The sequence below is a fragment of the Rhamphochromis sp. 'chilingali' genome, assembly GCF_963969265.1.
Source record: "Rhamphochromis sp. 'chilingali' genome assembly, chromosome: 4".
Classification (NCBI taxonomy): domain Eukaryota; kingdom Metazoa; phylum Chordata; class Actinopteri; order Cichliformes; family Cichlidae; genus Rhamphochromis; species Rhamphochromis sp. 'chilingali'.
Window position 1 is genome coordinate 40,267,636 of NC_137948.1, and position 25,576 is coordinate 40,293,211.

General features: G+C 38.6%; 1 protein-coding gene and 1 long non-coding RNA gene across 3 annotated transcripts in view; both read right to left on the reverse strand.

The window, feature by feature from the left end:
• tpcn3 (two pore segment channel 3) overlaps window positions 1-12,530 on the reverse strand; it is a 31,241-nt gene extending 18,711 nt beyond the window's left edge. The window contains exons 1-9 of the mRNA XM_080881649.1: window positions 12,154-12,530; window positions 10,284-10,366; window positions 9,598-9,712; window positions 6,608-6,736; window positions 5,659-5,775; window positions 4,230-4,348; window positions 3,349-3,450; window positions 2,136-2,262; window positions 657-864 (exon numbers count right to left, since the gene is read on the reverse strand). Coding sequence (XP_080737775.1) covers window positions 657-864; window positions 2,136-2,262; window positions 3,349-3,450; window positions 4,230-4,348; window positions 5,659-5,775; window positions 6,608-6,736; window positions 9,598-9,712; window positions 10,284-10,366; window positions 12,154-12,243 — 1,090 coding nt within the window. The 5' untranslated portion in view covers window positions 12,244-12,530. The remainder of the gene's footprint in view (window positions 1-656; window positions 865-2,135; window positions 2,263-3,348; window positions 3,451-4,229; window positions 4,349-5,658; window positions 5,776-6,607; window positions 6,737-9,597; window positions 9,713-10,283; window positions 10,367-12,153) is intronic.
• Window positions 12,531-15,766: 3,236 nt separating this feature from the next.
• On the reverse strand, window positions 15,767-24,183 carry LOC308395265. Of its 2 annotated transcripts, none has more exons than XR_013971359.1 (3): window positions 24,026-24,183; window positions 23,187-23,426; window positions 15,767-16,214 (listed from the first exon to the last, which is right to left on the reverse strand). It is a non-coding gene; the product is annotated as an uncharacterized lncRNA (long non-coding RNA). The 2 variants fall into 2 exon arrangements; XR_013971360.1 differs by having other exon boundaries at window positions 23,924-24,039.
• Between the last annotated feature and the right edge of the window lie 1,393 nt (window positions 24,184-25,576).

Genomic DNA, 25,576 nt, shown 5'->3' on the forward strand with positions numbered 1-25,576 from the left:
TGTAAAGAAGGCAGCATTGCACAGCAGCTTTGTTCATTTGTGCTGAATATTACACTCTTCTCATAGCTTCTTAGCTGTGGATCTGGGAACAAACGAACTATTTTGCCAAGTTGCATAGTGACGCACCAGGAGTTTATTAAAAGCTAGACAGAAATTTTACACTTTGCAATGCCTACAACATTATTGACTTTGCCTACTTGCTTAAATTACAATTTCAGGGGCATTAACCACGAGTTTAATGTTTGTCTTTGTGTTTCTTACTCTTTAAAGGTCACAAATAGTTATTTCAAACTATAGATGACCTTTTAACATTTTTACATGCATACTTTCATCATGTCATTCTCATTATGCCTTTCTCTTCCAACACTGCTCTCTCCTCTTCCTCCTCATCTCCAACCTCATCTCCTTAAATTAAGTCAAAGCTCTAACACATGAAAATGTACATAAATATGCTCAGTTACTCTCCATATTGTCACAATTACTTGTCAGCTGACTAGACATGTGACATGCAGATTAAACAGCTGACAACAAACCGGCTAAAGAAAAATAAATCTCATCCCTTCCATCTTGGGTACTTATAAAGAACTTTACTAAACTCAACTTCCCTAAACGTGTTTTGGATTTAAGGTGTGTATGTTGGTTTGGATATCACTCACCAATGGCCCCTTGGTTCTTGTCATCAGAGACGCTCCATAGCAGCTCTCTGTGAGCATTACTAAGGTTGGGTTGGACCAGTCGGACCAGTTGGTTCCAGCTGGCCTGGGTCACCACTGGCTCGCCGCCCTCCTCCCTTTGCTCCTGTAGGACACCAAATGCTCGCACCATCTTGTGCCTCTTAGCTCTCACTAGCTGCCGTACCTCTTCCTGTTGGAAATGATCATTTTCTTCTTAAATGACATGGAATGTGCAAAGGAAATCTACTGTATTCACAAAAGATGTGACTTAATTTATAGAAAAATAAGTACGTTTAATAAATAATTCCAAGATCCAGGTGCTGCTGTGACAAAGGAACTTTCGGGATACATCTTATTTGATTGAATTGACAAATATTAATCAGATCTGCTTGCCACTTTATATAAGTTGATATAATCTTACATGGCATATAGAGTATTTTGCAAAACCCTTTGCACAGCTTCTCAGGAGGTATGGAAAGTCATTGACTAATCAGACGTTTGGCGGTCAATCCCTGGCTGCTTCAGTCTGCATGTCAAAATACCTTTAGTCAAGATACTGAACCCCAAGTTGTTCTCTGATGTATACATCAGAGTGGCAATGCTTGTGTGAATGTTGCGTGATTTTGTACAATTCTAACGATCCTAAAAGTCAATATTGGCTCCAACGTCCTTTATTCTTTACCACGGCCTGATATTTCCTAGGCAAGCTTCCTTGTAGCTTTCCTGAAGTAGTCTTCATAAACAGTTCTCCAGGCTTCTTGGAGGAAATTCCATTTTATTAATGTTGAGGTCCTGGTTCTAGGGAGGCCAATCCATGACTGCTTGTGTTCCACCATGTGTTTTTCTAAAAATGCATGCTTTTATTGCATTGTCAGTGTTTTCGGGATCATTGCCATACTGAAAAATTAAGCCATCACCAAATAAATGGCCTGCCAGATGGTATTGCAATCAAATCTGACAGTGCATTTTTATGTACATAGTTTCATCAATTTTGACAAGATTCCCAACACCACCGGCTGAAATGCTCAAACTAGGACAGAACCTTTACTGTGATTTACAGATGGCTATAGACACTTACTGTACCCCTCTGCCAACTTCCTCTGAACATACTGATTTAAATTAAAAATTTCATTTTGGATTTATGATACCATAAGACCTGTCCCACTGATTTTCCGTTCAGTTTTTGTGGACTGTGGTATAGCTTAGCCTTTTCTCCTGGTTTCCCTCTCTTAAGAATGACTTCTTTATAGCTACGCTTCCACTGAGACTATTTGTAATAAGGCTTCAGTGAACAGTAGATAAATCAAATGCAGGTCCAGATACATCTCTCAAGTCCTGTGTCAAGTGTGTGTGGGTTTTTTTTAATGCGGAGTGGCTCAAAACTTTTGCACAGTATGGTATTTTTTAAAGAAATTATAAAAATATAGAGAACCTGCACAGGAAACGGTCACATGGCTGTACCTTCAAGTATTTTTTATAGTTGTTGTATACGACAGCCAGGAAGACGGACATGAAGATGTAAGTGTTGATAAGGATGTACACAATGAAGAAGACTGCGAAGAAGAAGTTGGCGTTGTATGCTGGCATCCTGACAATAACAAGCAGAAAAAAAGAAGTCAGGCTAAGATACAAAGACAAATAGATACTAATAGAAAGATACTAGATACTAGAAGAAGAAAAACGGTTAGTGTTCACTTCCTTCTTCTTTTCTGTAAAGCTCAGAGAGTTCCTTCTCAAACCAAGAGGTCAGCGCCAGAAAGAAACACAAGAGTTTGTGTGGTTTGAAGTGCTATCTAAATAACAACACTACTTTTACTTCACAAACAGTTTCAAAATACATTATGTCAAATACACTAATAAAAATCTGAGAATTAGGATTATAACTGAGTTTGGCTGAATTGTGTTATTCATGTCGTCTCCTTGCTGTTCAGACATCACGCCTTATTGATCATATAAACAATTCCAGTATTCAAGGAATACATGCACAACATTGAATGCAACACAAATTACATTCAGTGGGTTTCATCTGAACAAAAATTTTAACAGAAATGAGAAAATCTGCTAATTTTTTTTAATCAACTGTCCTTTTTCAAATATTAATAGTTGGTTCATCTCGCCCTATGACAGCTGGGATGGAATAGTTGGTTCAACGAGATAAGCACTATTAACAACAGTGCTGTTTCTTTCTTTCAGTCAGAGCCACTGAATGATGTATAAGATGATGTGAAGATGTCCAATTTAGATTAAAAAGACAGATCTGGATAAAAATGTGACATTTATGCCAGTTTTATATGTACAGTATGTGAGATAAAGTGCATCTTAATTGCTCTCCAAATATTTAATCATCTATCATTAATCTGTGAATCTATTTTCATCCATGTTTCATAGTCATCTTTGTCTACTTGATTTTGTTGATTGTTTGACAAAATGCACATAAAACTAAAGTGGAATGAACCAACACTACATTCCATTTTGCAATCACACGCAAAATCTGACTTCCACGTATTTTCACAAACTGAATCATCTCAAAGTAAATACTATATAAAGTAACGTCATGCAAACACAATCAGGGATTTAACGTACTTTAGAAAAAGGCATGCTTCATGAAGACTGAAATAATTGTAAATTGCTTGATCTCAAAGAACACAAATTGAGATTTACAATACAAACTTACATGACGTCAGGGCTATTGGCCGTGGTGACGAGGACGTACAAGTCAAACATGATTTCCAGGTAGCTGGTGAAATATGGTGTTCCATTTATGTTCGTCAAACCTCTAGAGAGAGAGAGAGAAAAAATACATACACTTAAAAACTATTGCTAAAACTCAAAAAAGTCCTCTACTTTTTCACTAAAAACAAAACAAAGCAAAAAAACAGAACACATGGCCTCAGTAGAGCCTTTGGGAAAATGTTGACCATTGTCTAACTGCGCCAGGTGGTGTGGCTCTTTGACTGACCAGGAGAACATGTTTGTAAATGTTGCATAAGCTTAAAATCTTTGCTTATTTATATGGATGACATAGCTGGGTGTTTGCACAATTGCCTGTGCAAGCTCATGTTATAAATTACAATTTCACTGGTTGCATCATGCAAGATTTTATTACATAGAGAAAGAAAGAAATCCAGGTAATATATTTGGATTGGATCTCAGATCTTTACATGTATTCAGCTTGTTACAAAATGTCAGAGAATGACCCAGCAAGTCTGTCAAATCTGTTGTCTGTATGCTGCTTACTATTGTCCCTTTTACTCTCATTATTCCAGGCTTCTCACTACACTGCCTGAAAGCTATCATCTGTTACCTACCTGCCCATTATTCGTGTAGAGCGCTTTAGCTTTTGCAGGAAGTGTTTTCAAGTTGCATGGGTCTCAAAGACTCCCAAGTTATATGCAATGTAAATACAGCCTTTTAAAAGATAATAAACAGGCCAAAAAGATGTCACATATATGGAATGAAATAACTTGAATGATTCTAACTGAAAACAAGTTTAAAGAGAATTTGAAAACTGATGTCAAGAGCCAACCTCAGAATACAAAGGTACAGCTTTCTCACCGTTTGCCCAGCAACTTCAGCGCCATGAGGGCGAAGATGAGGATACTGAACATGAAGAGCAGGAAGACGTAGAAAATCTGAGGCAGAGCATTACGGATGCTCCTGAATGCTCTGCGGAGCTGAACACAAAGGAGCACACAGTGACACAGTTTTACATGCAAAAGCTCTTTCCTTATACACTTATCAACAATGTTTTCAAGTACCATTGGCTCGTGAAGTCAAACATTTACATGTTTAACAACATTATGTCTGCCTCAAACACTCCACAAATTCCTAACAGAGAAAAACTAAACATGATCCATTGATCAAACGGCAGAAAATTCATGACAGACAAAACACCACTTTGAGAGCCTTGATCACGTGAACACAAACAAATGCTCAAACTCTGACCAGATGTGAAAACATTTTCAAGTATGACTTAAACTGAATTTAGGACCAAAGCTTTCTACATGTCTGCAAACCACGAGTCACTTGGATTTCTGGGCAATTTGTCATTTACAACATACATGCATAAAACTTCTGTATGAGCCTAATCACCTCCAGGGCTGAGACTGGGAAAAAAACATGCCAAAAAATGTAGTGGTTAGTACTGTTGACACAGCAAGATGGTTCTTGGTTCTACCACTACTATGTTAGGTTAACTGGTGATTCTAAACTGGCCATGGATGTGAGATAGATAGTGTTTGAAGTACATCGAATAAAATATGCCTATCGAGCGGACAAGCATAGCAGCTGTAATGGTCCACTTGTGAAAATAGATTTGTTGGAGATTTTGTTTGACAACAAATCTGACTGCTGCACTGCCGGACAGGACAGGCAAAAAATAAAATAAATAAGTTAATTGTATAAATAATAGAAGTTAGTTTAATAAGACCTAAAAATTCGTTAAATAGAGCCATCTTGTGATGTCTCTGGAATATTTCTTACAGCCAAATCATTAATAATCCCCACAAACACATTATATTTGGTGTCAAAAAACACTGAGCTAATGAAGACGTCATATTTTGAGAATGAACTCCTAACGGGGATGATTTCTTCTTTAACATGTATTCTGATATATGTTATATCTCTTAGTTTTCTTAGTAATTTCTCCTAATCTTCACTGTAGTACACAAAGTTTCTGAGTTTAACCCTAGGAATGTAATCATAGAAAGAAGACACCGAGACAGTCTATAGTAGAGCCATGAAAAATGTAACCAATGACCTACATTTGACTACAGTGCTTATCCTCACTTTACTTTTAGTGCTTCAAGCCTTCCCATATCAGTTCAGCAGAGCTAGTTCTCTCTAAAGGTGGTGCTCATTACAACTGAAATGGATCATCCTCTGGAGAGGATTTAATGAGGAAAAAAACAGAAAAAAATTGAAATGTTCATGGTAATGAAGCTTTCATTACTGACTGTGGATTGTTTAAACATTCAGCCATTACCTGCCGTCCCTCTGTGACGTTGACCAGTAGAAGCGGCCGCAGGACTCTGGACCAGCGAACACCATAATAATTTGCAGCTTTCAATGCTCCATAAATGATCATATCAACCAAAGTGAGCTAGTCAATGCACAAAAGAACAAAGTCATTTAATGGTAAATGGTAAACAGACTGGTTCTTATATAGTGCTTTTCTACTCTGAGCAATCAAAGCGCTTTATACAACTTGCCTCGTTCACCCAGTCGCACAAGCACTTTTTTCTATGCAAGTGCTTCTAACATTCACACACATTGAAAGAATACCAGCTTCAATGCTAGTATTTACTATCTATTTGCATTTCAAAGAGTCAGATGCAGTTCAAGATGCATATGTCAATACTTAAAGTGTTTCCATGACCAAACTAGCTAGATAAGAATAAACAGGATTATTCTAAAATGAAATTATTTGAGCAGTAGTAGAAGGACAGTCTTCTTTGAAATGAAAATGATTTCATATATAATACAAACAAAATAACAACTTATTCCAAATATTCCAGAAAATAAAAAGTTGTGCAAGAAAATTTGTGACTGAGAGCCTCAGAATCACTGAGTCACAAGGAAGCTTTACTACTTTGGTAGTGCTGAGAAAGCAACATCTTAGGCTAAAGGTTGTTTCACAACAAGAGGAAAGCCTTCTCAGCACATCCTGTCTCTGCAGCTCAGCACACGTTAACAGTTTCAGCTTTCAGACCCTAAACCAGGAAGTCCTCTGGGTGCACACTGCACACTCACCAACTGACAGGAATGTATAACCTCTTCCTAAGTACTTAGTCAAAAACATCTTTACAATGACTTGTTCTGGTTCTGTCTGAGTTAGAGGAGCCTTCTTCCAAAATCTTCCAATTAAAAATACATATATACTAATAATGTGTATAAACCCCTCCCACAATAATAATGCAGATTGGCACTCCTACCGTGAGGATGACAATGATGCAGATATTTTTGGGATCTTTCCAGAACTTGTCACGGAGAATCACCTTGGCATAGTGAATGACTCGAATGGTGAAGATGAGCAGACAGAGTATCTCCACCAGCATGGTGGCCTGAAAAACAACATAACACAACACATGACCATACTTCTGATAATAATTTAACTTCTTGGACTTCACAGCAGCTAGTCTATTTCACTGATCTCAGCTGCACTACTGTAATTGCTGTATAGACCATCATACTGTACAATACAATAATTATAGTTTTCCAACTGTTTATTAATACTTGCAATTGTATATCTACAACCTGTATAGTTTTCATATTTTTAAACATATGCATAACCTGTTCATAGCCTGTGCATACTTATAGTATATTCATAACATTCCTTCATACCTTGTACATGTAACATACTATAATAGATCCAAATTCTGTATTATATATTATTACTAAAGCACTTTCTGGATGGATGCAAACTGCATTTCGTTGCCATGTACTTGTGACATGTGCAATGACAATAAAGTTGAATTTTATTCTATTGTATTCTATTCTTCAGGACTGGTAAAATGTTGAATGGCCTGAAAATCTATTCAGTCTTTTTATAATAAAATGCTGAGGTGTAGACAGTAATTAGTATTTCTATTCATACAAGCCACAGAAGATTACATTAGAGTCAGTCAAAGTTAATGGTGTTATTAATTACTTTTACATTACCAGCTATTACTGAACTCCAATTTGGAATTTCAATGATTGCACATTTTACATATAGGTCAAGGGTCAAGTTCAAGGTCAAGTTCATTTATATAGCACATTTCCAAACCGTCCATACTGCACAAAGTGCATAACCATGTAAAATGCCACTGAAACAAATAAGATGTAAAACAATGATGCAGTAAAATATGGAAAAAATAAATAAAGTAAATCAATAAAAACAACTAAAACAACAACTAAGGCTGTTACAACCAAAATGTTTAGGTCAAAGTTTGTTAAAAGCCAGACGATAAAAATGTGTCTTCGGTAACGATTTAAACTGATCACGTGTTTGTGCAGATCTAATGCGGGATCTGCCACAGAGAAGGCTCCGTCGCCATGAGACTGATATAGAAAGACATAGAAAGACTGTAGCTACATCAAAATATAATATATACCCTAATACCACTATCTCCCAGTTTCATAAAAACTATAGCGGTGTGTAGTTGGTAACAAATTACTGCTGATAGAAAAGCAGCTTATTTTAAGTGATTAGAACATTATACTAGAACTAAACATCTTGAGCTGCTGCGTCTCAATCATTATCAAAGATCAGACATATGATAGTGTCTCCATAATAGACCTCATCCATCCAAGCGTATTGACTGTACTTGACTGTAACTCTTGTTGTGCTTTAGACACCTGTTGTGAGCTCGCCGTTCACTCTAGCCAGAACCAGCAGCAGTAAGGCTCACCAAGACTGGGGAGCAGACCAAGAAATACAATTGCCAGGTGCAGTCCAAAATGTTGGAGTTGAAGTCTGTCAAGCTCTGGGAGAAGTCTATTTATATAAAAATGGAAGAGGAATTATTGCTAATTCGCATTGTCAAGGAGTGAAGCCAAAAAAGGTGGCAGTAGATAAACCGTTACTCAAAAAGCCATCTCTAGACCCAGCATTTATAGCTAATTATAGGCCAATCTCAACCTTCCTTTCATATCAAACATCCTTGAAAGAGTAGTTGTCAAACAGCTAACAGATCATCTGCAGAGGAATGGCTTATTTGAAGAGTTTCAGTCAGGTTTCAGAGCTCATCACAGCACAGAAACAGCTTTAGTGAAGGTTACAAATGATCTTCTTATGGCCTCTGACAGTGGACTCATCTCTGTGCTTGTCCTGCTAGACCTCAGTGCAGCGTTCGATACTGTCGACCATAATATCCTATTAGAGCGATTAGAGCACGCTGTAGGTATTACAGGTACTGCTCTGCATTGTTTTGTATCATATCTATCTAATAGACTTCACACATTTTAATGCTTTGCAGATAACACACAGCTTTATCCATCCATGATACCAGATCTCACACACCAATTAGTTAAACTGCAGGAATGTCTTACTCCCGGAAAAGCCTTCAGCTAATCCAAAATGCTGCAGCAAGAGTCCTGACAGGGACTAGAAAGAGAGAGCAGATTTCCCCTCTATTGGCTTCTATTGCATTTAATATTTCTTCTTCAGTCACCTTTCTCACTCACTATGTGTTAACAGACCTCTCTGCATTGAATCATACTCGTTATTAGTCTCTGTCTCTCTTCCACAGCATGTCTTCATCCTGTCTTCCTTCTCTCACCCCAACCGGTCGCAGCAGATGGCCCCGCCCCTCCCTGAGCCTGGTTCTGCTGGAGGTTTCTTCCTGTTAAAAGGGAGTTTTTCCTTCCCACTGTTACCAAAGTGTTTGCTCATAGGGGGTCATATGATTGTTGGGTTTTTCTCTGTATGTATTATTGTAGGGTCTACCTTACAATAAAAAGTGCCTTGAAAAAACTAACAAACAACAACAACAAAAACAAACAAACTAGTAAGAAAGTATGCTAGTTGTTTATTTAAACTGCTATATTTCACTTTTTTGCATTCATTAATTTTGCTACATACTTGCTAAATTTAACATCTGTATAAGTTTAATTACTAGTCAGCCTTTAAACCAAAATGAAACTTAGATTTACAAGAGCCCTCAGAACATCACTTAGTTAGTACTTAGTTTATATCAGAATAACTCTTATAGTGTTTTTTCATAGACTCTGCTTCAATCAGCATGACAGAGGCTCAGATATTTCAGATATATCAGTTCCAATACTGTCTGCATCTCTGAATTTTTCAAAAAGCACTTACGATTGTTTGGACATTTGGCGCTGCTGACAAACCTTTTATTCCTCTCAGCACCCTTAGCCTGCACATTAAAAAGAGAAACTATAAAAACAGGACAGTGTCTCTGTGTGGCAGTTGCAGTCTTACCCATATAGGCAGAGGGTATACAGCTGGATCCTCGAAGATGGCAAGAGACAGATTGACCAGCATGAAGAAGTAGAGGAGTACCTTTAGGGCCCAATGATTATAGAGCATATACAGTCTGAAAATCCACACACAAAGTTGGATATTAGAGCAACTCACACTCATTATTCAATCCAAACTGCATGCTATAACTTAAAGTCCTCACATCCAAATGCATTTCACATTAGGGGGAAGTCATTTCACATCCCTCATAGTTTGCCATAGCAGATTGACTAATAAACAGGAGAAAATGTTGCATTTGCTGGGACAATATATTCTACATGAAAAATTATCCATTCAACAATGTTGATTTAAAGCTGTTATAAAGACTAATATGTATTTATTAAAAGTGAAATATAAAGTTATGACACCTTACAGTAAATATACAGAATAAAAAAAATACCAACCAGTCAGCACAGGCAAAGAAAGTCATCGTAAACAGAGCTAAAAGAAACTGTTCTAGTCTGACATGTTCAAACTGCTGGTCAAAAATTAAGAGGAGACGGAGAGGAGTGAAACATCTTCCAGGCTGAACAGATTAAATATACGTGTGTACAGAAATCAGCACAACAGAAATACAGCAGAGACAGACAAAATAATTATAGAATTTCCACATATTTAATATGGATGGATGGATGTGAAAGCCGCACCTGACAGCCTGAGGTGATGTGTCAAAGTAGACATTTCTGTTGTACTGGGCATCTGACACATAGATGGCAGCCAAGTTAAAATCCTGAAACACACAGAAGGGCATTTAAAGCATTTAAATATTACTCTCAATATAAGAAGATCTGCAAAATAAAAGGTATTTAACGCTGAAAAATTAACAAAAATTAAAACAAATCTACTATCTGATTGTCTTTTTTAGTTACATATAGTTGTTTGTTTCCTTAATTCTCACATTTCCTTTGTCTGTTAGTGGATTGTTTTTTGTTTTTTCGGCCGGCTTGTGCGATACATATATGAATGGTATGAGATCAAGTGTAAACCATCATTATGGTATTATCCATAGGCACACTGGCTAAGGTACAGCATGAATTACAACAGCCTTACCTAAGCCATTTCTCTGTGTGAGATACAGCAGGCAAAATCAGTTTTGACCATGTGACAAACTGTTGCTATTGATAAGAAATTCTCACCAGAGAAACCATCCAATCCACACATGCAAAGAAATCAAAGCACAGATCCCGATAAATTATGTGTAATATAAGAAATGATACAGAAAACATACTGAACACACTAAGAAAGGGGTGTACAAAAAGGCATGGAAAGTCATGACACCAGCTGAATAATATCAGTAAGCAGTCCTGCCACTTGGTTCAAATTGATGTTGGTTCATTCAAACTGATGGCCTATAAAAACATGTCTTATAAGAAACATGGGTAAAACCAATGAGGACTCTCAAGACCTTTGAAGCCTTATTGTTGCAAAACATACTGAAAGCATTGGTTACAGAAGAATTTACAGAAGAAACTACTGAAGGTTCCAGTGAGCACTTTTGAAGCCAATATCCGGAAGTTGAAAGAACATTATTTCACCATAAACCGGCCACGACCAGGTGCTCACTGCAAGATTTCAGACAGAGAAACAAAGGCAAATGATAGTATGCATGTTCAATACATTTTCCACTCTGTCATTTCTCATTATTACACATAATTTATGGTAATCTGTGGTTAGATTTCTTTACATGTGTAGACCGAACTGGTTGTTATTGGCATCTGGTGAGAATTTTACATCAAAAGCACCTTTAGAAATATATTTACTTAGAAAATTGGTGGCACGTTCAATACTTATTTTACCCACTGTAATTATCAGCAGCTTCACCGAAAGGTTGAGGAAATGAAAACAACTTGCAGAAGCACAGACTCAGGGTCAGCAGTGACCTGCTAGACAGAACCTCAGTGATGGATCCTTGGTTCAGGGCCAATATACATCCCAAGCACCAAAAGACTAGTGCACTTAAACACAAAACTGTGTTTGAGGTCAAGTCTATGCTGGCTGATTAATTGGTGACCACAGTGCATGAGCCTGAAGGCTAGCAAAGAATAGTGCAACTGGTAAGAATCACTGGCAAGCAGGTCCTGAGCTGTGACGAGAGAGTTTTAAGGTGATTTACAGTGATTTAATATAGAAGGCAGTTCACTCAAATAGTGGAAGGAACATATAGATTGTTTGTTTCAAGCATTGAACCATCTGTCAAAAATGGTCCGTGAAAAAAAAAGGGTCCCCTTTTTTTTTGTTTTTTAAACAGTCGTCCAAAGCTATCGAATAAAATCTATTTTATTTGTCAATGATTCACTTAATGCACAATAAATTCATCTTTAACAGAGAACTAACTAGGGAAGTTGGAAGCTGTATACTAGTGATGGGTGCTTTATGGGGCTTAAAGGACAAGAGTCCAACAGTTTACTGCAGTCGTGGAATCATTTGCACGTTCTCCAGGCCATCCGCTGACAGAAAACCTGCACAATCACATTATAATCACTTGTAGTTGTGCAGGAGCGTCCAGCTGTGTCATACCTCTTCGCTTTTTGCTGTATTCCCTGTGTTTGAATTTCCTTTTCTTGCAGACGCTTCGGGAATGTTTTCATTCTTCTCTGATTCAGACATCTCTCAACACGACCGACACAAAACGTCCCAAAATGTTTCTTCTAACTTTTTAATGACTCTCGAAATGTCTCCAAACTTTCACTACCAGCTCCTCGGCGTTTCTAAGTGGTGAAAAAAAGAAAAACATATATCCAAACTTAGTTTAAGTCGCACTTTTTGACGTAAACGTCACATCAAGCGTCATCCACGAGATTCGCATCAGAGGATTTCTTTCCAGTGGCATAAAAATGACAACCGCTTGCCATCTATCTCAGCCTACTGATATCTGGTCAGAGCCGCTTCAAGTCTTGCTCCAATAAACCACGACTCTTGCTGACTTCACGGACCAGCGGAATGAATAAGGAGGAAAAAATACAGTGATGTGTAAAACAGGCTGATTACCATTAAACAAAGCAACAACAAACTATCTCATATTCCCTAATAACGAAGTTGCAGATAGCGAGTAAGTAATAGACTTACAAAACGCAAAATGTTACGTTTTAACCAGATTTAGAGTAGTTGACCAAATGTCTCAATGAAAATCAACAATAAATGCATAAAAGGTTGAAGATTTTTTTTAAACTTTGAATAAATAAGTAAAAGGAAAAATCCTATTTTCGTAGCATTGTTGCTACATGTCATTGTTACATGTCCCTTTTTATTCTTGTCCAATTAACCTCTACAATTTAATTTGTTCTATGCTTATTCCTTTGTAGTGGTTTCTATAAAAGAATTATTTTTGGTGCTTTTTTCTTTTATGCCCACCGTTTTCACTGTTGAACTCGTATTACTATGCTGTTGTATTTTTCAGACATTACTCGGAGACAGTAAAAGCACCATGTGGTATCATGTGACTCAGCACGATAACGGAAACTGGGAGAAAGAGTCAGAGGCATTTCAAATAGTGGGAAAATTAGGAGAATATACAGAAATACAAGTTTTTGCGTTATTGTAGGGTCTTCATCCTACAATATAACGTAAGAAAACGTTTTTTTGAACATGCAATTTATTGAAAACAATGCTTAAACTGAAACAGGCTGTTTTACAGATGATCAAAATCTTAGAACCACATGCCTTTAAAATGCCAATTCTGTGCAAAAATGTGGTTTCGTTGTCATTTTCTGTCAGGTAGTCTCACTGTCATAACTTTCTGATGGCAAAGGCAAAAAAAAAGTTCCCTTTTTGAACGTGGTTGGGTTGTTGAACTGCATAAGCACGGTCTCTTGCAGCGTCGCTGCTGAGGTGGGATACAGTAAGACAGTCATTTGGAATTTCTTAAATGATCCTGAGGGTTATGGAACAAAAAAGTCAAGTGGAAGACCCAAAATAATTTCACCAGCACTGAGCCGGAGGATAAAATTGGAGAGAGAGACAATTTTCAAAAAGAGATTTATTGGAATGTTAATCATAGGGTTAATCATTCTTAATTTCGTTGTTCTCGTGACAATGACAATAACGTTTCTGATTCTGATTCTGGGTGTTGTAGTTTGTTGTTGTTTTAGTTTATATGCTTAATTCGTTTTATGTGTGTATTGTATATGAGTGTAGACTTGTATATAGTTAAACATGCATGGATAATATAATGTCAAATTCTGAATATTGATTTATAAACAATGGGATTTGAAAAAAGTGGGTAGGAAAAGAAAAAGTGTAAACTTCATCCTACTGTTTTTCAACCACAAATATTGTGTAGACACATAGTGTAAATAGTGGGAACAGCTCATGCAAGTGGGACCCTAATCTGCCCGATGTACTCTGAGCCCCTCTCAAATGACTGAACTCCTCACCCTGTTTCTAAGGGAGAGGCCAGAAAGCTTATTTTTGCCACTTGTGTCCACTATCTCATTCTTTCAGCCACTATTATAGGTCATAACCTCAGATGAGGGAAATGACATTGATCGACCAGTAAATTAATAGCTTCCCCTTTATGCTCAGCTCTCTCTTCACTACGACAGAATGATTCAGCATCCACATCCCTGCAGATATTGACAGACTGATTGGTGCACTATCTTGCACCCTTCTCTCCTCACCCCTGAAAAAGACCCCAAGATATTTAAACTGCTCCACTTGGCAGCAACTGTTTTAGTGATTTTGTTTTATCCAAATAAAATTGAATTCAATTCAATAAATTAATGATTAATTAATTAAAGAGCACTGACCTTTTTTATGTTTTTAGGAGTGAAGCTTTGTGGATGATCCTTAAGCCTGTTAGCTCATTTCTGCCATTTGTAGTTGAGATGTCATTCTTTCAGTTCATTTTTCAGAGCTTGTGACCACAGGTGATGGTAGATCGATCTGTAAATCGTCAGCTTCCACGCTGAGCTCTCCCTTCATCATAGCAGATGTGTACAGAATCCACATCACAACTAGTATGGTGAAATACTAGTTGTCTCTCAATCTTTAGCTCTTCCTCCTGAGACAGTAACTTGCTCCTGTTGTTCCTCCTTCAGCCCAAAGATCAAAGAGTTGGGGTATTTAACACCCCTAAGTGGGTACTCCATCTTTTCCCAACTGAAGAGCATGGCCTCAGATTTTGAGTTGTTAATTTTCATCCCAGTCACTTCACACGTGTTGCAAACTGCCCCAGTGTGAGCTGGATGTTGTTGATGAAGCTAAAAAAAAAAGATACATCATCCATAAAAAGCTGAGATGAGATCCTGCAACCACCAAACCAGACACTCTTCACCACTTGGCTGCAACTGACCAAAGACGAGAGATGGTTATTTTATACATTTATTTTTTCCAAATAACTGCACTAACAGTTATCACCTAGGTTCTTGCTGATGATCTTGGAGCCCATTCCAGCATGGAGCAAGTCTTCAATTATGTCCCTTCAATCAACAGCTCTTTGGTCCTGCCCATGGTGGTGAGGTGGTTGGAGCAGCAGATATCAATTCAGTGGACATGTGTGCATTATACACATACGCTGAAATCAAAAGTATCTGTAATTGACTGATTGTAGTCAACCTGTACGAATTCTGGCTGGGTTGTAGGGGAACAGATTCCTATTTCACTCAATGACATACAAAACAACCTTTTAATGTATTTTTTAAGATTGTTTTTGTTGATATGTCTCTCTCAATTAAAATGAAGCTACCATAAAATTTATTGCTGTTCATTTTTTGTGAGCAAATTTTAAATTTCTTCAGGGGATCAAATAATTATTCCCCTGACTGGACCACCGGCTTGACATACTCAGTAAGCAAGAAACTTAAGGTAAGGGGAGATTCCAACAGATTTATTTGATATGGATATGAAAACAATCACATTTAATGAAACAATGTTTTTTTCTTAATGACAAGAAACAAATCATTTTGGATACATTTTTAACACAGTATTAATACTGTGGTTTTAAGTGTCTGCCCCAGTTGAAATAAAATTTGACTATTTGTGCTTTAGGTTAAGATAATTCTTGTTAGCAGCACTGACATCTATAATTTTAGGTGTTTAAACTGAATTGGTTAACATGAAGAAATAAATACAATCTCCCAACAATACACTGTGAAGCTGAGTAAGTCCACCCTTTAAATCAACATAAAAAAAGTCTTAATCACGACATTTATTTTATTGAAATATACATTTCCATGTTTTTATTTACTTTAAATCACAACTTGAAACATCAATTTATTTTTAACTAACTCAAGAAAAGTGTCAAACTGTCCAACAAAACTGATTTTTTACAGCAATCGTTTCAAACTTGACATTCTCAAGTGGATGTGGATGGATGTGGATAGAGTACAGTCTTTATCAGTTAATGTGGGGCACAGTCGTCTGGAGGCTGATTTCTATCCTTCCATCATTCCAGGGACTTAAATAAAAATCAGTCTGGTCTCCCTTCAACAGTTTTCTTTTTGACTGCAACCTCAGAGCGCACCACGCTCTTCATAGTTCTCTGCATTATCCATGTAGCCAGGTGGATAGTCACAAAGGCACCAGAGACGGCCCACAGCCAGTTCCTTCTGAGCCAGCTCTGAGGTTTCATGGTGACACCACTGCAGGGGAAGAAGAAAAACAGTATTTACTCACAAACACTTGGTATACAGAAAAACATGGCAGGGAAGCCAAATAAAATTGACCATTTTCACAGTTATTGGGAGGAAGAGTTTGTTTTTAATCAGAATCAGAATCAGAATGGGTTTATTGCCAGATGTTGAGGTTTACAACATTAGGAAATTGCTGCGGTGCTTCAGTGCAGACAATAAGAATTAAAGTGCTATGTAGAAAGAAAGATATGTGCATGAGATATACATGAGATATATACATGAGAATAAGAATTATGAGTGCTACGTAGAAAGATATATACATGAGTGCAGGTGGTGATCAGTGCCAAACATGAAATGATGCAGTGACACAGCGTAGGGTCAATCACAGGTAAACAAAGGGTGTATGTCTCACTTGCTGCGGCACTGGGAAACTGAACCATCTGAACTGTGAGCTGCAAGGAAAAGGTAAGACTGCTGCTGACATGATAAATGCATTTAAAGCCACGATGAGAAAAAAGCCCTGCACTTTCCCTCCAAACAGCCACTTTGTTCTCACTGTTTCGATGATATCACATGTTTTAACGACAGTCCAGCCATACTACAAGTGTGATGACTGCAAAGTGGGGTGTACAAATACAGCTGCTCAGAGGTTGTTTAAGAGAATATTGGGAGCAACAACACTATGAAGTCCAAAGAACACACCAGACAGGTCAGGGATAAAGGTATTCAGAAATTTAAAGGAGGCTTAGGCTACAAAAAGATTTCCCAAGCACTGTTCAAGCGATCATTCAGAAATGGAAGGAGTATGGCACAACTGTAAACCTACCAAGACAAGGCCGTCCACCTAAACTCACAGGCCGAACAAGGAGAGCGCTGATCAGAAATGCAGCCAAGAGGCCCATGGTGACTCTGGACGAGCTGCAGAGATCTACAGCTCAGGTGGGGGAATCTGTCCATAGGACAACTATTAGTCGTGCACTGCACAACGTTGGCCTTTATGGAAGAGTGGCAAGAAGAAAGCCATTGTTAACAGAAAACCATAAGAAGTGCCGTTTGCAGTTTGCCACAAGCCATGTGGGGGACACAGCAAACATGTGGAAGAAGGTGCTCTGGTCAGATGAGACCAACATGGAACTTTTTGGCCAAAATGCAAAACGCTATGTGTGGCAGAAAACTAACACTGCACATCACTCTGAACACACCATCCCCACTGTCAAATATGGTGGTGGCAGCATCATGCTCTGGGGTTGCTTCTCTTCAGCAGGGACAGGGAAGCTGGTCAGAGTTGATGGGAAGATGGATGGAGCCAAATACAGGGCAACCTTGGAAGAAAACCTCTTGGAGTCGGCAAAAGACTTGAGACTGGGGCGGAGGTTCACCTTCCAGCAGGACAACGACCCTGAACATAAAGCCAGGGCAACAATGCAATGGTTTAAAACAAAACACACCCATGTGTTAGAATGGCCCAGTCAAAGTCCAGATCTAAATCCAATCGAGAATCTGTGGCAAGATCTGAAAACTGCTGTTCACAAACGCTGTCCATCTAATCTGACTGAGCTGGAGCTGTTTTGCAAAGAAGAATGGGCAAAGATTTCAGTCTCTAGATGTGCAAAGCTGGTAGAGACAGACCCTAAAACACTGGCAGCTGTAATTGCAGCAAAAGGTGGTTCTACAAAGTATTGACTCAGGGGGCTGAATAATTACGCACACCCCACTTTTCAGTTATTTATTTGTAAAAAATGTTTGGAATCATGTATGATTTTCGTTCCACTTCTCACGTGTACACCACTTTGTGTTGGTCTTTCATGTGGAATTCCAATAAAATTGATTCATGTTTGTGGCTGTAATGTGACAAAATGTGGAAAAGTTCAAGGGGGCCGAATACTTTTGCAAGCCACTGTAACTCTGACACTCATTCTATTTCAATTGATTACATATCAGATGTTTCTAAAAATTGACTGCAGTCCACCTGTGATAAATTCAGTTGATTGGACATGACTGGGAAAGGCACACACTTGTCTATATAAGGTCCCATATGTAACAGTGCACATTGGCGCACAAACCAAGCCGTAAAGTCCAAGGAATTGTCTGTAGACCTCTGAGACAGGATTGTATCGAGGCGCAGATCTGAGGAAAGGTATAGAAAAATTCCTGCATCTGCAAAGGTACTTATATAGATAGCTTGGCTAAGTACTTGCTCAAAGGAGGTCATTTGCTTTATCAGTATTACTGTAGGATATTGCCGAGTTGTTGTAGGTTAGATTTGGTGCCATATAAATACAATTAAATAGAATGTTACATTATCTTGATAGTTTTCATTCTTGAATATCTTCACCTGTTAAATTATAAAAAAAAATCTCTAAGTTTTGAAAATATAAAATAGATGGATAAAACTTTACACTTTGACCACTCAGACCAAAAAATCTATTCCCTGTAAACATTTATTCATTCATTTGGGTGTGACTCTTATCAGCTTTTTGGGCTGAGTTCTAGTGGGGGATGGGATGATGTCTGTGGAAATTTGTGACAGAACTGAGCACGGCAGTTGCACAGCAAACTGAAACTTCCAGGAAACAGGACATTAGAGGACTACCAATAAAAATTATGTCTGACTCCAGTCTATTTACACCTACAGGCGAGCTGCCACTCTTTTACTGATAAGGATATACACATCCTGGACGGTGGTTTGGAGTCAAGGAGGCCATTTACGAAAAAGGGAAAGACGATCTCTGAATCAAGGAGGGGGCCTGAGGGTAAATCTTTCATCATCTTATGATGCTGCCTTGCCAGTAATCAAATAACCTGCTGGAATAATCAGATGGCCAAAGGGGAAACTAAAGCCACTAACATCAAGACAAGAAATCTCCTTCCGTGCATGGAGGGTTAGCCCCAAATCCAGCACCCTGAGACTGTATGCAAAGTGGAAGGAAGATGAGAACTAGTCAGTGTCAGAACTACTATCCAGGATGAGACAACAAAGATTTAGTTTTTTGTTAGTTTGTTTTAGTTTAGTTTAGATGTATTCACTATAGTTTAGTGAATACCTCTTGCAGCAGAATCCCGAGAGAAGAGAAGCAGGAAAAGGAACCATCACGGAAGGATGGGAGCCTGCACGGTATGTGCCACCGTCAGACAGAAGAAGAGACTGACATCCACAAATCCTGTCAGTGGCTGGACAAAGCTGAACTGAAAGACAGCACAGAGACAGCACTAATATGGCAGAATAGGAACAAGACCCCGTAGGCTGTACAGAGATGCTAATGAGAAAATTTCAGCACATAGCAACAAGGTGCAAGATGCTAGCAGGTATGGCATACATAGAACACCATAACCAAATGTCCCCTTAGGGTAGTTGAGAATGACCGAGTTAAGATCCTGTGGGACTTGCAGATACAGACAGAAAAACTGGTGATGGCAAACCAAGAGGAAGACAGCTGTAGTGACAGATGTAGCTATACTGAATGATAGCAGCTCGAGAAGTGCCAAGAGCTGAGAGGAGAGCTCAAGAAGATGTGGAGATTGAAAGCAGCAGTAGTCCTCGTTGCAACTGGAACACTCAGGGCAGTGCCCCCAACACACACCCACCCACACAAATACACTTCTCAAGCCCCCAGAGGTCCTGCGCAGCATCTTTGTTGTCATTCAGTATAGCTATATTTTATCACTACAGCCGTCTTCCTCTGCTTGTCCATCACTACGATGTTAGGCTGTTAGCCATCACCGGTAGGGATGGGTACCGGTATCCGGTGCCATTCTGACATAAACGGTAGTAACCAGACTATCCAAGGATAGTAGGCGGGCCCAGGTAAGTACGTTCTTTTAGAGCAGAGTTACAGATTAAAAATGCCCAAGGCGAAGCGGTCAAAAGTCTTGCTGTACTTCACAGCAAAAGATGCAAACTCAGCAGCCTGCAACAAGTGCTTTAAGGTGATACTGTGCAAAGGAGGTAACTCCTCAAATCTGATGAAAAACCTGGCCCCTAGCCCTGCCAGTGTAGCAGAAATGATGAGGATGATGATGCAGCAGCAGCCGTTCTTCTCTGGGTGAGTAGCTTAATGTTGTTCGTGTGTAATTTATGTTGAGTAGGCTAACCACGTTATTAAATTAATGCACGTAAGGTGAACTAGCAAACACCGTCGTAGTTACATGCGGCTGTCTTGTTATTTGATAGAGTGATACCATATATGCCCTATAGCTGCAGAAAAGGCTAACACTGTTATCTTTTTACAAAAAAAACCCAGCTAAACATGAGAGGTTTTAGGACAAATTTTGTGTTTTCCATTGTTTAAGCACCGGTTCCAACCAAAGGAGGTATGTTGTATCAACAGAAAAGGCTAACTTGGTTATCATTTTGCAGAAAAAAAGAGACTGCTAAAAATAAAAACATAAAAGCTTTTTGGACAAAGTTTGTGTTCTCCATTCTTTAAGCACCGGTTCGAACACTGTTTAAGCACCGGCACCATTTCAAATGTACCGGTTTGGCACTGGTATTGGATAAAACCTAAATGATACCCATCCCTAATCACCTGTTTATCTATCTGTATCTGGAAGACCCACAGGATCTTGGCTTGTGTCCCATTTTGACCTCGGGACTTCCAGGCCATAATCGGCTCAGAAGTTAAAGTATACTATGCCAGATATTTGGTTATGGCGCCTCATGTATGCCCTGCCTGCTAACATCTTGCACCCTGCTGTTATGTGCTGGATTGTCTCTGGGGCATCTTTACACAGCCTGCACTGGGGATCTTGCCTGGTGTGGCAGCCCCCAGCCTCTATGAATCTTGTGCATACAGCTTGTCCTGTGCTGCCATGACTAGTGCCTCTGTGCTGTCCTTCAGTCCAGCTTTGTCCAGCCACTGACAGAGGAAGTGGCTGACATCCAGAAATCCTGTCTGCCGGTGATACATACCACGCAGGGGCCTCTGGCTCCATGACAGATTTTCTACTTGCTCCTTTTTTTCTTTCTTGGGTTTCTGCTGTCTGAGGTATTCACTAAGCACATTGTTCGTTGTGGCCATGATCCTGATGTGAATGTTTATCGTCTCATCCTGGACAGTGGTTCTGTACTGTTTGGCATACAGTCTCAGGGTTCTAGTCTTGGGGTGAAACCCTTTGTCCTTGGTGAGCTGCTTCCTTGTCTTGATGTCAGTGGCGTCTGTCTCCTCCTTTAGCCAGCTTATTATCCCAGTAGGCTACCCAATCCCAGTGTTGATTACCTGGATCTTGTTCTTTCCATTCAGCTGACTTCTCTGGACTTGCCTGACCCTCTGCAGGTACTTGGTAATTGCGCCTCTCTTTACCTTTTGTTACCTTCTGACTACACTTCTCCAGTCCGAAAGACATTCTGATGTTGTTGCTGTAGATCCTCGTGGTGTGGATGAATGAATCAATGTCTGTTTAAGCATACAGCTTGATGTCATCCATGTAGAGGAGGTGGCTGACGATTGCCCCATTCTGTAATTGGTCTCCATAGCCAGTCTTGTCAATGACCTAACTGAGGGGGTTCAGGCCAATGCAGAACAGCAGTTGGAAAAGAGGAACTCCTTGGTAGACCCTGCACTTCATGGTAACTTGTGCTATTGGTTCAAAGTTGGCCTCTAGAAGCTACTAAATGTTTTGCTGTCTCTCTAAATGCTGGGTATCAAAGATTCCATAGGTCCCACATCGTCTTCATGTAACGCCTTCCGCTGGGGTTAATTATGTAGTAGCATGCCAACAGTGCTTTGTTTTCATTTCTTCCCCACTTATGTCTTCCGGTTCCGTTAACCCACTTCTCATCTGTGTGTCATGGTTTCCCAACACCTGACGTGGACCTTGTCCACATCCTGTCTGAGCTGGTATGGCTTCAGTTATCTCTGTCTTTCTCATATCCAAGGTAGCTTGGTTAGCATAGGGAATCTCGCCTAGGGACCCTTACTGGATACAGACACCCAAGAAAACACCATGAAAGGTCAGGTGTGCAGTAGAGTATTAAACTTTGTGTGTAGGGACTTCAGGTTGAACACCCAAGCTGAGGATGTCAAAGAGCTACCGAATGAGGCAGAGCAGTGTGAACACTGGGTGGTAGAGAGGCTGCAGACAGATTGGCCAAGATGATAAACTTTAAATTTCTACTTTTCCAATAGCTTATAGAAATCTATTTATTTTTGTTGTAGCCATCTGGGTAATCAGTTTTATAATGCAGGCAGTAACCGGTCTTTATTTTCACATTACTAACACGACACATTATCCAAAGTTAATTTTTTTTATTTTTCCATTATGCTCTTCTTCTACAATAATTAAAATTATTCAGATATTGTTTTCTATAATTTCGTTCAAAAATATATCTTACCTTCACAACCTATACTGAAATAATCAAAATAACTCATAAAAAACCCTCCAAATTTAATCTTAAAAATGTAACTTATAATTGGGGAAAATAGCTGAAATTTAACAAGTTAACTTTTTCAAGATATGACTTCTTTGCCATTATTTCTGTTGTTGCAGGATGGGATCATAATCTTCCCTGTAGTATCAAATATCAGTTATTTTCTTTGGTACTGGAATTGAGTTAATTTGTAGAGTTGTTCGTTTGTTTTTTAAATTAAACTACAGCCTGTACATACTTATAGTTATAGAATATTCACAACATACTTCATACCGTGTACATTATAACATACCATAATAGACCCATTTCTGTAATATACTCACATATCTATATTATTGCTAATATATATTGTAATATATCTATATCACTAAAGCACTTCTGGATGGATGCAAACTGCATTTCGTTGCCCTGTACCTGTGCATGTGCAATGACAATAAAGTTGAATTCTATTCTATTCTATTCTATTCTAAATTGGAGCACCAACTTGTGAAAATCTGAAAATACAACTAAAGGTAGATGAAGTTTTACAAACCCTTTGTGTGCTCAGTTATACAAACTCTCAAGGGCAGAAAAACTTAGCACGTTTTCTTCAGGTGTTTTTAACAGTTTCATACCTCAGTGCGGGTTACTTGCTCTTGTGAGCAACAGCTGGAGGAGGAGAAGGAAGAGCAGATGCAGGAGGGGAAACGTAGGTAACAATTCCAGGTTCAGGAATATACTCATCTCCGTCTTTGCGTAGCAGTGGGCTTCCCTTCAGATTGTACCAGCCCCAGTGGATCAGCCCCAGACTTGTGCCCATCACAATCAATACTTTGTAGTTACTCCACAAATCCCGCAGACCCATAACTAAGATGCTAAAAAAAAATCCAAAAGATGATCACTACATTCATATAGACAGTTAATATGATTCTTACTTCAAGTAGTAACTAGTCAAATAATATATACTGAAATGGAAGTGGACTTAAAGTACAAGGCAGCATTAAAGGGAAAGTACGCTTATAAGTAATAGTTGAGTGACAATCATTTTCCATCACTGGTCATTCAAAGGTCAAGTGTGCAAAAAAGAAACAAATATCAATTGATCAAAAGACTATACTCTGAGTCTAACTATTTTTGCTGGAAGATCCTGACAAGTCCAGTAAAAAGCAAAGTAAAGCAAGTAAACAAAACTACTGCCTATGTATAGAATTATAGGAACACTGACATTCAATCGATTTCTTATTTAGAACGATACACGTACACCCATGCAAAGGATATTGTAAAGTTTTACTCAATGAGACACCAGCAATGTTACAACGCAATAAGGAACTGATTCATATCTATTATCTTCATATCTATTTAACATGCTCACAGTTTAGTTTAGGAAGCCAGCTCAACCCCATCGATTATCTGTATTGAAATTGCACAAGAAAATTAAAGTTAATCAAAATTAAAATGAACAACACAAACTAACCTGTGGTGACATAAGAGAAGCCCTCACCTTCAGAATTCATCTGTGTTTTCTATGCTGAAGATCACTAAACATGTGCCTGAACGCAATTTACGTTAATTATAAGCATAATTGCTCAAAACCTTAGTGCTAAATACTAACACGCTTATTGTTATTAATTATTGTGTTTTTCATGGAATCCAAATTGAAATAAACACCTTTAAATGTGCCGCTGATGTTATAAATATTTTTTTTACTCAGGCAACACATTGGAAGCCTGAAATAATCATGTGACTGTGTAACCATCGGCTATTGGTTGAGTTTTGCATTCGTAGTGAAAAGTTTTTTTTGTTTGTTTTTTTGAATACGCTTTATTGACAAAGCACAAAATACAAATACAAAATAGCAAACACAATGTCAGGGGGTTTGTATAAAAAAACAAAATAGTGAAAAGGTTTTGATATATGACTGCATCCATAAAACATCGTCATTTCGTAATTATCTCGGTGTATATACAAAAATGTATCGCCTGTACAACATTTGATGCGCTACAGTAGTGGTGGCTAGATGAAGTGTTGTAACCCTTTTGGTGTGTCGCTCAATAGTGACATCTCCTGGATTTAAAAAAATCAGTGCAGGTAACCTGGATAAAGAGTGTGGTGAGAGACTGAGCTATGTTCAATTTTTTTTCTGCCAAATGAGGGATGAATGTTCCTGTTTACATAACAAGCTGATGGTAAAGCGCTGAATGAAAAAAATATGTATATAATGCAAGGGCGTAGATTTGGCATGGATTTGGCATGGATGGAAGGGACGTGTCCCCACCAATATCCAGCGATTATTGAATTGTCCCCACCAATAATTTGATCTCTGCGAGTAAAGAAAAAAAAAAGACCCGATAGAAAGAAAAAACGATCTGTCAACGTCTCATTCACCCAGCGGTGTAGAAAGAGTTATGGCCAATGTGATTGGCTGTGCCTTTCAGGGAGCTCCGTTTCGTTTTTGCAGCGGTAAGCCTCCGCTGCCAGGAGGAGCGGAGGACGGCAGCAAAAAGGAAGATCCTGGATATAAGAAAATATTTTTCAAAGAAACCTGTAAGTCGCTTAAAGTCAAGTTCACTCATAAAATGTGTCCGTCATAATAACGTTACAGGCTATGCTAGGCTTTGGCCCACATCAGTCTAAAATTGTATGTAACCATGAATAACGTGTTTTGGAAACTAACTGCACAACATGCAGCACTATTAGTTCTCTCAGTCTCAGAGCAGCATTTCTAATTTTAATTGAAGCTGTCAGAGAAAACAGCAGCCTCAAGCAGCCAGGATATTAGTTTACAGAGGCTGTTAAAATTATATATCTAACGTTAAAATGTTGGTGACACAATAATTTCATCCTAATGGTACTGACATATTCATAGGGTTAATTTTTGAGACAAAATATCATGGTAGTTATGATTTTGCAAATATTCCACCTTGTAGTGTAGTTTGCACAAATTGTTTTAAAAATGCTCTCACCGTACAAACATTACTGATGAGTCAAGATCTGCACAAATTGACAGAAACACTGAAGCAGCTCC